Genomic DNA, 13241 nt, shown 5'->3' with positions numbered 1-13241 from the left:
AAGTAGTAAGTTGTTTTCTAAGAGGATTATATAAATCTACAGTGTAGTAAGTCACACTTTGCTCTCATGTTTATCTGTTCCTGCCCAGCAACACTAGATCAGGCCCTTATGTGTGTTCCTACTCCCTGTAACAATGGAATACATACAGCTCCTTCTGAATGGCTTTCCTTATTCTTACACTCAATGGCCTCAAGCCTCTCTCTCCTCAGACAGTCTGCACAATGGTAGAGAGCATTGCCACCTACACATTATCCTGTCTCTAACCAGGGTGTTTCTGGAATAAATGAAACAGTCCACTTGAAAACCATGGACTGGATCAAGCATACCCCCTAAACCCTTACTCGTACTGCACTCTGCTTTTGGAGACAGGGTCTTACCAGCTAGCTCTGGCTGGCCTGGATTCCCTATTTACTGGGCAGCCTCAAACGCTGGAGGATCTTACTGTTTCTAATTTCAAAGTGGTGTGACTACAGACTTGTGCTACTACATCCAGCTTCCACTTATATTCTTTTTTTTTTTTTAAAGATTTATTCATTTATTATATATAAGTACACTGTAGCTGTCTTCAGATACACCAGAAGAGGGCATCAGAGCTCTTTACAGATGGTTGTGAGCCACCAGGTGGTTGCTAGGAACGGAATTCAGGACCTCAGGAAGAGCAGTCGGTGCTCTTAACCACTGAGCCATCTCTCCAGCCTCTTCCACTTATATTCTTAACAAAAACCATCATTACTTCATAGTGTACATTTACAGTAATTCAGTAAACACTTTTGTGGGTTTTTTGCTTAACTAAATTAGTGATGTTTTCTCATTATGATGCTTTAGGAAAACTTACTGAGTGTAATGTCAGTTTAAGATCCAGGCTTTGGTTCTGCCATACAGATAAAGCTTAACAATTTAATCTATGCGGCTTTCTGAGTGACCTTGGCTCTTGCATATGGCATAGGCAGTAAAGGCCAAATTATTCAGCGTAGAAGAACGCTTAAGACATAAAACATAAATAAAAAGACAACATGGCTAGATGAAAAGATTCAAAAGTTAAATGAACATTTTTGGCAACTTCTAAATATCCAAACTAGTTTTCCCTCTTTAACTGAAAATACTGATTTTCTAGGAACAATTTTTTTCTTAGCTAGATTACAGAAATCATTTATAAAACAATTCTGACTAGAAAAATCTTTTCATAAAGAAAAAGAAAAGGTATAGTGTGAAGAGTTCTTCAGTTACACCTTTGACCACCCTCCCAAAGAAAAAGAAAAATCATTTAGCGCGCGCGTGCGTGCGTGCGTGCGTGCGTGCGTGTGTGTGTGTGTGTGTGTGTGTGTAGACTTCTAGTTCATTTCCGACTGCCATTTTCCCCCACTACTGGGATATGAACCTGGCACTGACCCCAGTGGTAAAGCACCAGTCACTAGGCAAGTGCTCTGCCCAGGTGCATCCCAAGCCCTCTTGCACTTTTTATATTTTGAGACAGGGTCTTACTGACTTCCCTGGACTGGCCCTGAGTATATTACATAGTCCAGGCAGGCAGGCTTTGCCCTGTGATCCTCCTGCCTCAACCTCTTAAGTAGTGGGATCACGCATGGGTCTATACCAACAAGTCTGCTTAGTTAGTGTTTATAGTAGTCACTAAGCACAGAAGTTGGCTGGAGAGTGGGTTGGTAGTTACGGAGATCTGCTCTTGCAGAGGATCCAGGTTCAGTTCATAGCACCAACTTGGAAGTTCACAAACATTTGGAACTCTAGTTCCAAAGGATCTGATACCCTTTAAAGGCACTGAATACACATGTACACTTACATATATGCAGGAAAACATTTATATAAAATAAAAATGAATAAACTTTTGTTTAAAAAGAAACAACAAAACACCCCTGGGTTTGGTCCCCAGCTCCGAAAAAAAGAAAAGGAAAAAAAAAAAAAAAACAAAAAACCACACATAGAAGCTACTGAAAACTGATGGTTCAGTTGGTAAGGTGCTTAACACACAATCTCAACATTTTATTTTTTTCAAGACTTTTTATGTTTGCTTAGTTTATAAAACAGACTAACTATACAGCAATAAGACTGGCATTAAACTTATGATCCTTCAGCCTTAGCCTTTCAAATAAGAGATTATATGCATCACCAAGCCCAGTTCAAATGGTTATTCAAGTTTCTAAACGTTTACTCTTAATTTTTGTAGTATTGTTAACAGTTTGCAGAACTTCTGTGGATCTAGACTATGCACTTTTCTTCTTCTTCGCTAGGGACAGAATGCAGACTTTCATGCATGCTAGCGAGGCAGTGCTCTCCCTCTATAACTGAGCTCAATCAGCTAGCCCTACACTACACTTTCCACCACATAATATCATTATTCCCTTCTTCTAACATCAGGACAACACAACTGAACAAAGAAATAAGTTAGTCTCATTGATTTTTTTAAGAAATTATTAATTGGGGTGGGGGAGGGATATGTGCACACGAGTACAGGTGTCCTCAGAGACCAGAAGTGCTGACTCCCTTGAGCTGCAGTTACAGACATTTGTGAGTTGCCTAGTTTAACTAGTGGGACCCAAACTGGGAGTCCTTTTTGAAGAGAAACAAGAACTCTAACTGCAGAGCCATCTCTCCAACCCCTGTAATTGTTATTTTTAATAACTCCAATTAAATAGTCATGAATTCCTAGAATTAAAAATAACTCGGGAAGTTTATTCAGTCTAACATCTGAATAAATCACATATAAGACTATTTTAGTGAGCAGGCTCAGCTGGTAAGATGCTTACCACACAAGCACAAGGACCTGAATTTGGATTCCCAGCATCCACATTTAAAAGCTAGTTGTGGCAGCATCAATGTAGAATTCCATCCCTGGGGAGGCAGAGAAGGAGGCAGGAGATCCCTAGAGTTCACTGGATGGCCAACCTAGCCAAAATGGTGAGCACCAGGGTTAGTGAGAGACTCTGTCTCGAATAAGGAAAAACTCAGTATTGTTGTCTAGCTTCCATATGTGTGCGCGTGCACGTGTGCCTGAGAGTGCATGCACATATACACACACAAATATTACACAGGATAGAATGAAGGACAAAAATCTTGATAAGCCAGCAGGGAGCACAGCTTCTGAGCTAAGAAATCAATTTACCGTTCTCTGAGAACAATCCTTTGCTATAAATACAGTCTTATAACTAGTATCTCTCAGGTGAATTCTAGCTTGTCACTAGAATGTCAAAACATGCCAACACTCCACAGAAATAAGGATCACATGACCTCTTATACGTGATTTTGGTGGTATTATTATTTTAGCTTTGCTATGTAGTCCAGGATAGCAAGAAACTCACTTTATAGTCCAAGCTAGTCTAAACTCAAGATTCTCCTGCTAAGAAAAACATGAATGAGTCACACCTGACTTATCTGAAGTTTGCTAAGTCCTTAAGAATATATTTCAGCTCTAAATTTTGTCAGTTTCAAATATCAGTATTTCATTATGTAATGTGATTGCCAACAATTCCTTCTTTTTTTCTTTTTTTTAATTTATTTATGTCTTCAGACACACCAGAAGAGGGGATCAGAGATCAGATCCCACTACAAATGGTTGTGAGCCACCATGTGGTTGCTGAGAATTGAACTCAGGACCTTTAGAAGAACAGTCAGTGCTCTTAACCACTGAGCCATCTCTCCAGCCCTTGCCAACAATTCTAAACACCCTCCTTTTTTAAAATTTCTTTTAAGGTAAATGCAAGAAAATTTGTCTGAGAGACCTTGGGATTACTTTATAACATAGATACGGTCATGGAGAAACAGCTCAGGCATGTTCTAGATATAAAGGCAGAGCATGTCAGGAGGCAGACAATTTTGGCTATAGTGATATCCTGGAAGAAAGATGCCCAAACACCAATAAACCCAGAATATCACCCTTTATAATAGTGACTCTCATAAAGGAGAGAGGAATTCTAGACTCACCAAGGAAGCTTGTCCTGTATGTTCTTCCTCAAAGACAGTTACATGGTTCAACTATGCTTACAAGTAACAGACAAAAAAACCCTATATTCATTTTTTAAAAATCTAGAGATGTTATGATCAATCTTAAAGCACAAAGCCTTAGGATGTTACACTGTTTATAACAAAATCTCAAAAGTTCAATTTTACCAATAAAGACTCTGGAATCAGGGCTGGAGAGATGGCTCAGCAGTTAAGTAAGAGCACTGACTGCTCTTCCAGAGGTCCTGAGTTCAATTCCCAGCAACCACATGGTGGCTCCCAACAACGTGTAATGGAATCTGATGCCCTCTTCTGGTGTGTCTGAAGACAGCAACACTGTACTCACATATGAAATAAATCTTTAAAAAAAAAAAAGACCCTGGGGCCAGATGCTAGGGTGAAAGGCTGCTAGCTCAAGAGAGGCAGGGAAAGCACCCGGCTGACTTTCCTCCACAGCCAAATTCACAAAAGGAAAACATAGCTCTCCTCCTCCACACCAGTCCCAACCCCTTCAGGCTGGATGTCCCTCCCTTCCACTTCCTGGGCCTCTCTGCCTGCCCTCCTGGCTCCCTTCTACTCTCTATCATTTTTCCTATGTTCACTCCCTGTCAACGGCTTGTTCCTCCTCTTGACTGGCGGTTGACTTTATTTAATCCTGTTTACAATAAAAAGAAAATTCTTGGATTTAAGGTGTGCTAGGGTTAAGCCGCACCACAACTAGAAACAGGTTTTTCCAGTAAGTAACACAATCTCAGGGCTTACAGTGTGATCAAATATCCTGCAATATTACATTTAAACCTTTAAGTCAAAGCAACTCAGTAGATCTAAAATACTTATCAATCATAACCGGCTAAATAGCTCCTCCTTTGCCTTTTAACTAGAAATCTTTACAGGAAACTATCAATTTAATATTCTGAGTTCAGATGACACTCACCAATTTGATCCAGAGATTGAGAAACCGGGGGTCACTGTAATAGCGCTTCTCCCCTTGGAGGGCTTCTATCGCTCTCTCTAGTAACGTTGACATGTTACTCTCCTTCCCGCCCTGAGGGTAGTTCTGTTCTGTCCAATTAATATACCTGAATGAGAGGAGAAAGAAAAGAACATAGTTTGTACTGATGTATACTTTTGCTCTAAGTATACATTTTTATAAGTATACAAGTATTCTAAGGCTCATTCTGAATGGTTTATTTGCTTTATAGCCCTGGCTGGCCTGTACTCAAATATGTGGACCAAGATGGACTCAACTCAAAGGGATTTGCCTGCCTTTGCCTCCTGAATGCTTAGATTAAAGGCATGTCCCGCCACACCCAACCTATTCTGGGTTTACATATTTTATTAGTTGCATGTATATGTATATGTCTGTCTCTATCCTGAATGTGTGCAGTGCCATTAGAGGCCAGAAGAGGGCATCAGATCCCATTGCAGATGGTTGTGAGCCACCATGTGATTGCTGGGAATTGAACTCAGGACCTCTGGAAGAGCAGTCAGTGCTCTTAACCACTGAGCCATCTCTCCAGGCCCCTCTATTCTGGATTTTAAGCAGAAATATTTAACATATTCAAAGCATGTTTCTTTAGAAGTTCTCAATGACTCTCACATATGAAATAAATCTTTAAAAAAACAAAACAAAACAAAAAAAAAAACAAAACAAAACTCTGGAGCCAGATGCTAGGGTGAAAGGATCTGATGCCCTCTTCTGGTATATCTATAGACAGTTACAGTATACTCATATACATAAAATAAATGAATAAGCGCTTGCCTAGGAAGCGCAAGGCCCTGGGTTCCATCCCCAGCTCCGGAAAAAAAAAAAAAAAATATTTAAAAACAAATCCAGAACAGTTGATCATCTGTTAAAAGCACTGGCTGTTCTTCCAGAGGATTGAATTGGGTTCCCAACTCTTGTATGGCAGCAAGCCTCTCTTACTTGTAACAAATACTCTAAGGAAAGAGATAGACAGACACACCTTCAGGTTGTATCATCTGCAGTTTAACTATTGTACAACCAGCCCTCCCTTAGCATATGTAAAGTTCTGGCTCTATGTACAGCTCTGTAAAACAAATCTTAGAAAACCACCGTGGCTGTTCTGGAATGTTCTGCCAAACAGCACTCTCCGTTCCTTCCACCACTCTATATGAGAAATGAGGCCAAAAACACTTATCTGTGAATGTCTGTCGTTCTTTCCAGATAAAAATCCTCACCTGTCCCAAACATCCAGAGGGTCATTTCCAGAGTAAAAGCGGATTTCAGATTCAAACGCCCTGGAATTGAAACAAAGTATGTTAGCACTCACAGTTCTGACCGCCCCAGGAAGCAGGTCTCTTTTCTAAGTATATTCACTTCTCAAGGAGTTCACCGTGACCTAAGTAAGGAACTAGACTAGAGTTTGAGAATTTGTTAAACAAAAAAAGAATAGACAGGGTTTAACTCAGTGGTACAGTACTCATGAAGACCCTAGTAGATTTCAGAAGGCAGCCTTTTTAAATAATAATAATGGGTTGGGGATTTAGCTCAGTGGTGCGCTTGCCTAGGAAGCGCAAGGCCCTGGGTTCGGTCCCCAGCTCCGAAAAAAAAGAACCAAAAAAAAATAATAATAATGATGATGATGATGATGATGATGATGATGATGATGATGATGATGACGACGACGACGACAAAAATCACACAAATCAATTATGGAATACTGTTTAGGCTAGAGAGATGACTCAGCAGTTGAGAATGCTGTCTCAGTTACTTTTCTGTTGCTGTGATAAGACACCATGACCAAGGCAACTGACAGAGTTTATTGGGGGCTAACAGTTTCAAATGGTTAGAGTCTGTGACCACCACTGCAGGGAACACGGCGGCAGGCACAGCTAGAGTGTTCCTGAGGGCTTATGGAGTTGATCTATAAGCGCCAGACAGACAGGGCTAAGGGGGCCTGGTGTGGGCTTTTGAAACCTCGAAGACCACTCTCAGTGACACTGCTCCTCCAACAAGGACACAGCTCCTAATCCTTCCCAAACTGTTCCACCAACTGGGGAGCAAGTCTACTCTGCTTGCTCTTGAAGACTACCCACGTTTGATTCCAAGCACCCACACCAGGTGGCTCACAACTACCTACGGCTTTATTTATGTATGGGTGTCTGCTTACATGTATGTATGTGTGTGCTACATGTATGCAGTGCCCAAGGAGGCTGAAAGAAATACGAGAGAAGTACAGTTGGCTGTGAGCCATCGTGAGTGACTGGGAACCAAATTTGAATCCAGTGCAAATGCAGTAAGTACTCTTAACCACTAAGGCATCTCTCTAGTCCCACCTTTCCAAAAATAAAATCTTTCAAAACAAAACAAAACAAAACAAAAAGCAAACCAGACCACCCAAGTTCAGTTCTCAGTACCCCCATGGAGTAGATCATGATCACCTAGAACTCCAGGTGACAGGGATCTGATGGCCTCTGGCCTTAGCAAGTACATGCATCCACATGCACATACCCAATTATACATATATGTCAATTTTAAGTTATAAAAATAAATCCTAAATTGTTGGGGGATGCACTGTGTGAAGGTTGTCTTTGTATACAGTCGTTAATTCTATCCTGGCTGAGTACTGGTGGATTCTGAAATTGTCATTCTTATGGGCCATCACTTGCCTCAGTATTTTGTAAACATGCGAGAAGAAACTAGAATAGTCAGGCTAACTAAGTCAGATGAGCCAGCCTAAGCTGTAATAAAAATTCACAAGTCTGCATCACTATTCATCTACTAGTGGGTCCAAGAAAGTCCAGCAATATTAAATAAACACGTAAAAAGAATAGTCACAGTTAAGATTCTCAACCGTATGGTGGTACAGCCCTCCTTGACACCAGAACTCAAAGCAGGGAGATCTCTCTGAGGTTGAGGACAGCTTGATTTATACAGTGAGTTCCTGGCTGGCCGGGGCTCTACATGAAAGCTTATTAAAAATAAACAAAACCCAGCTCTACATTCTTAGCTCAGACAATGGATAGCTACTTCTCTGCTTTCTGATTCTTCACCTATAAAATGGAGATCATAATATTACTCAGTGGGTTTGTTCCTATACATACTTGTTTTGTTTGTTTTAGAGACAGGGTTTTCTTTGTAGACCAGACTGACCTCAAAAATCATAGAAATCTATGCTGTCCTCTGACCTCCACACATACAATAAATAAGTACTTAAAAAAACAAAACAAACTTACAACCAAGATCAGGCCCAGTGACATTCAACTATGGATGGAGACAGGCTTATGAGGCTGCGCCCCTCCCTGAAACACTACCAGCAGTTAATGGTTGGTGGAAAGTGGGGTCACTTCTTCAGGTCATTGTTACTGTTGGCTACTCATGATCGAGTAACCCATGACTCATGGAAGCAACCCTAGCTCCTCTCAGTGTGGTCACACACATACACACACACACACACACACACACACACACAACCTACAACCCAACAAAACAACAAAAAGACATGAAAATAGAAATGGTTCTTGTTGGGAATAAAGAAGTTGGGCAGGAATCAGAGGGAAATAAGAGGGCAAAGGAGAGGATGTGAAAATTACCCATATAATTATATAAACATATGAAAGTGTCAAGTAATAAAAATATAAATAATAATTATTGTAAAGAAAACTTTAATCTGGGTGTAGTAGTGGGTACAAGCCTTTAATCTCACTTCTCTCTGTGAGTTTTAGCCCATCTTAGTCTGCAGAGCAAGGTCCAGGACATCCAGGGCTACATAAAAAAAACCAAAATTGTCTCAAAAAAAAAAAAAAATCAAAAACTAAAAAACAAACAGAAAATCCTTTAAAACATTCATAATAAAATAGCCAAAGCGTGGGGTTGGGGATTTAGCTCAGTGGTAGAGCGCTTGCCTAGGAAGCGCAAAGCCCTGGGTTCGGTCCCCAGCTCCAAAAAAAAGAAAAGAAAAAAAAAATAGCCAAAGCGTCCTATGTCAGTAACTGTAATTGATGCACAAGAGAGGCTGAAAGTTCAAGGCCAGTCTAGCTGCCACCGTGAGTTCAAGGACAGCCTAGGATACTTGGAGAAGTTCTGTCCAAAAACAATAGATAAATAAACAAAAGAGCTTCTGACACAGAAGAATTATACCTCTAATAAAAAAGGCAAAGTATACATGTGGAAAACAAAAACAATCAACAATACAAAGCAGATGTGCCCTTGCCAGGAACAGTTAGTACAGGTTTTAAGAAGCCAAAATGGAGGTGGGAACTGGGAAGCAATCATAATATATTAAAGGAGGATTTTTCTAGTAGATCATCTGCCTTCATGGTCCTGGGATTAAGCTACTCTAAGGGTGGTAGTGGCGCCACAACAAGCTTTGTCAAATATCCACTGGCTTGATTTTCAAAGAACAAAAGACCAAACTGAAACGTCCAGCAACTGGTGAGTGGTAAAGAGTACTTATCAGCTGTGAAAAGAGACGCTTGACACATGCAACATGAGAAATACTCAAAACTTCGACGAATGAAGGAACCATAGGAGTCTACTTATAGAACATTCTACAATAAGCTGGTCGCAGTGACACACCTGTGACCCACAAGGTGATCTGGGAGACTGCAGAAGGTGACTCACAAGTTGAGGCCAGCCTAGGCTACAGAACAAACAAACAACACAACTCCAAAGTAACTTATCATGACAGAATTCTATCTAGTCAGCAGGTGCTTTGTGGGGAGGGGAGGACTGAGGAGAATGAGGAGAGACCTAAGTAAGGTCTTATGACGAGATGCGCTCTCTCTCAGCACACTCACTGAGATCTGAGCACTCACTGTATCCAAACTATACTCCAAAGAAACTTCCAGCACCATGGGATAGCTCAGTGGTAAAGGCATGCTTAGTGATCAGGAGGCCGGGGCCAGTCCCTGAGAGCATGAGAGCTGGAGAGATGGCTCAAGGGCTACGAGAACACACTGCTCTTGCCGAGGACACTGTGCTGGGCAGCTCACATCAGCCTTTAACTCCAGCTCTGGAGGGACCAAAGCCCTTTCTGACCGACCTCCTTGGGAACTTGAACTCACACATACTCATAAACATACATATAATTGAAAATAAGTAATTTAAAGGGGGGGGCAATGAATAAAAGTTATTCAGATGAGTTTTTATAACATTAACCAAAACAGGGAAATAGAAAAGGGAAGGTCATTAGGAATGAGGAGGTTTGTTCTGACAACAGAACTGCATCCAGTTAAACCTGTCCTCATTGAAAGCAGCCTAGGTGAAAACGAATTAATACATCCATCCTGCCAGGTGCCACGAGTCAGCAACATAACACCCAGCACGTGGCCACCTCAGAGCCTCAGGGTCACTGGGTACTCTCTCCATCTGCCCAGCATCTCAAGGCAGCCTTCTGCATATCCCTCACCACGGAAGAGATGACATTTCATAGTTTGATTTCCATCAAACGAGGATCATCTCCACACTCGCAGAGCCATACAATCATAAGCTGAATCTTCTCAAGCTTGGGGCTGTCTACACATTACAGCTCATACTTTGAGAAGGCAAGGGAGTCAATGGGAGTTGTAAATGCAAAAGTAAGGGCAGAGACTGGGATAAAACAGGGCAGGGGGCTGACAGCAAGGAGAAGAGTCAGACAAGTAGAGAAACCAGGACAGGAGCAAGTTCCAGGCACCAGAATAAGTATTAAAATAAAGGCACAGTGGCACATGGTGTCATCCCAGCACTCAGGAAGCAAAGGCAGGCAGATCTCTGTGAGTTCAAGGCCACCCTGGAACTTCATAGTGAGTTCTAAGCCAGCCAGGGTTACAGAAAGAGCCCATCCCCCCCCCAAACAAACAAACAAACAAACAAACAAAAACAGAATACTACGGTCTACAGCAAAACCATGAAAAGACTGTTTTCAAAGATCTAATTCAATAACTGTGGTTATACAGTACATTTTAGCCTGAAATAAATACTATCTCAGGCAACAGAAGAGCTTGCAGTCAGAAGACGAGAACAGATTCCCACACTAGCACTGAAGAGTATTCCTGAGGGCAGTGGTTCTCAGCCTGTGGGCTGCAACTGCAACACCTTTGGGGGTCAAAGGACCTTTTCACAGGGTCACATATCAGATATCTTATATATCAGATACATGACAGTAGCAACATTAGTTATTAAAGCAACTTAGTATTTTGTGGTTGGGGGTCACCACAACATGAGGAACTGTATTAAAGGGTCTCAGCGCTAGGAAGGTTGAGAAGCGCTGCCTTAGGCCTTCTGCAGCTTCACCCCCATGCAGTCCATCACACCTGGGACAAAGCACCCCACTACATACCACTTCTGCTGCTGCAGGGTAGTGCTGCAGGCTGACTCCTGCTGTGCCAACGCTCCCTGAAGTGTGGCCATGATCCGTCCATGCCGTAAGGGTTGTACGTTTTCTTTACTCAGTTCCCACTCATCTCCCTCCACGCACGTGGCTTCACTAGGAAGAAGGAACCAGAAATAAACCCAACGCCAACACTGTTACAGCACAACACTGTGACACCATCGTCAGAAAGGTGATTTCTGAGATCTGTGGGGTGGGACGAAGCTGGTCCATTGGGAGCATCGTTAATTCTCTCAAGGCTTCTAAGCCTACCACATGTTCTCCGAGCTTATGCTCAACAGAGGAGAGAACTTGGCAAGGGTGTGGTTGATAGTATTATGCAAATAAAGTTAAAGCCAGGGAAAAAGTATTTTTAAAAGCATCATAAATTTAGCAAAATAGATTTTTTAAAAAAGCCAGCAGTTTTATGTCACACGAGTTCCAGTGACAACGGATGCTAGCAGCAGCTTCCACTCCTGTTTCTAAATATGTACATGACTAGCTCTTTTTAAAAAATTATTTTTCTCTTTCTCTCCCTCCCTCTCTGCACGTGTGTGTGCATGCGTGTAAGTCAGAGGACAACTTTGGGGAGTTGGTTCTCTCCTTCCACCACGGGGGATGAGCAAACAGGTTCTCAGTCACCAAAACAATTATCTCTATCCACTGAGCCACCTCACCAGTCCATGACTAGTTCCTTCTAGTTTTGACCCAAATCCTATCTTATCAGTGAGGAATCTCCCCCTGCCCCCACCCCCAAGCCTCATTGCTAGGTAATGAATCTAAGGCCTCACATACCTTAAGTGCTCTCTCTACTTAGTTACTCGCCCAAACCTTTCTGAAACTGCAAATTCCATCTCCCGTGCTGTTTGTCAACTCTTGCTTTACACTTTTTAATACTGATTCCATCTGATTTTAAATGAGTCTTACTGTTCTTCCCAGAACTTAAGCTTCACAAAGTCTGGGAGTGTGTGTCTTTCACTGTTCACCTTCAGTGCTCAAATGGTAGTCAATAAATCCTGTTCCGTGAATGACAGCTTATGACAGGGCGATGACCCAGTTATTATGAGTTCCATAATTGAAACGCATATTAAATTCTAACCTAGAAAAGATGCTCTCATTTTACAGATGAGGAAAAGCTGCAAGTGTTTCCTCTTTAGATCCCTATGCTACCAGCAAAATGAGAACACCTATTAGTTGAAAGCAGGAACTTTACAAATATCTTGAATTCTCCCAGAACTCCGTAAAACAGTATTAATATATGCGTGATACCCCGGTTCCCATACAAACATGTTCAAGGTCAAATAAAAACGGCTGAGTTGAGTTTCAGACCCAGATCACAAGGCAAATTCCAACTCTCCCAGTTTTGACCCTTGGCTGGATGCAGGGCTCCACGCCGTTGGGAAGGGGTTTGGGGAAGACCTGCTCTTTGCCGACCTCCGCGATCCTGCCCTCGCCAGCCGAGCACCCAGCTGCAACAACTTGGCTCCGGTCCTTACCTCGCCGCCGCCATCCTGCATTCCAAGTTCTTGCTCTCGCCCGTCCGCAGACCTTTTTCCTCGGAGTGCCAACTGTCTGAGCTTCCCTCAACCTTCAGCTAACTCTGGAGCTGCGAAGACCGTTATCCCGTACTCCTAAACAAAATCACTCGCCCGAATCCGTCTCAAAGAAACTACCTCACGCCCCATCACGCCAGGGCCGCCAACTTTCAAATTTAACGTCTCCGGACGCAGACGTAGCGTGGCCGCATCCCCGCCTCGCTCCTCCCAAAGCATTCTGGGGATTGTAGTGCATCCCGGGTTTAAGCCCGCGCTGCGCGGTGCATAATGGGAGTTGTAGTTTCGGGAAGCGGCCAGTGGTTGTCCTGGCACTGCAGCAGGCTCAGGCAAGCTTCAGCTTTACTCTGTGTTTCCTCTTTAAGGCAAGTCTTCGAACCCAGGGAGGGACACCTTAATAACAAGATGTCTTTGAGTA

General features: G+C 42.4%; 1 protein-coding gene across 2 annotated transcripts in view; it reads right to left on the bottom strand.

Moving 5' to 3' along the window:
- Bub1b (BUB1 mitotic checkpoint serine/threonine kinase B) overlaps positions 1-13024 on the bottom strand; it is a 52452-nt gene extending 39428 nt beyond the window's left edge. Inside the window, exons 1-4 of one of the 2 annotated variants that reach the window (XR_352538.5) lie at positions 12767-13024; positions 11241-11387; positions 6157-6216; positions 4889-5033 (exon numbers count right to left, since the gene is read on the bottom strand). Coding sequence is in view for 1 of the 2 variants with exons in the window: in NM_138540.1 (NP_612549.1) it covers positions 4889-5033; positions 6157-6216; positions 11241-11387; positions 12767-12780 (366 nt within the window). In the remaining variant the exon portion in view is untranslated. The remainder of the gene's footprint in view (positions 1-4888; positions 5034-6156; positions 6217-11240; positions 11388-12766) is intronic. The other variant, NM_138540.1, reaches the window with a different exon arrangement.
- Between the last annotated feature and the right edge of the window lie 217 nt (positions 13025-13241).

The sequence above is a fragment of the Rattus norvegicus genome, chromosome 3 (assembly GCF_036323735.1).
Source record: "Rattus norvegicus strain BN/NHsdMcwi chromosome 3, GRCr8, whole genome shotgun sequence".
Taxonomy (NCBI): Eukaryota; Metazoa; Chordata; class Mammalia; order Rodentia; family Muridae; genus Rattus; species Rattus norvegicus.
The sequence above is the reverse complement of the archived record's forward strand: the minus strand, read 5'-3'. Positions and strand labels throughout refer to the sequence as shown.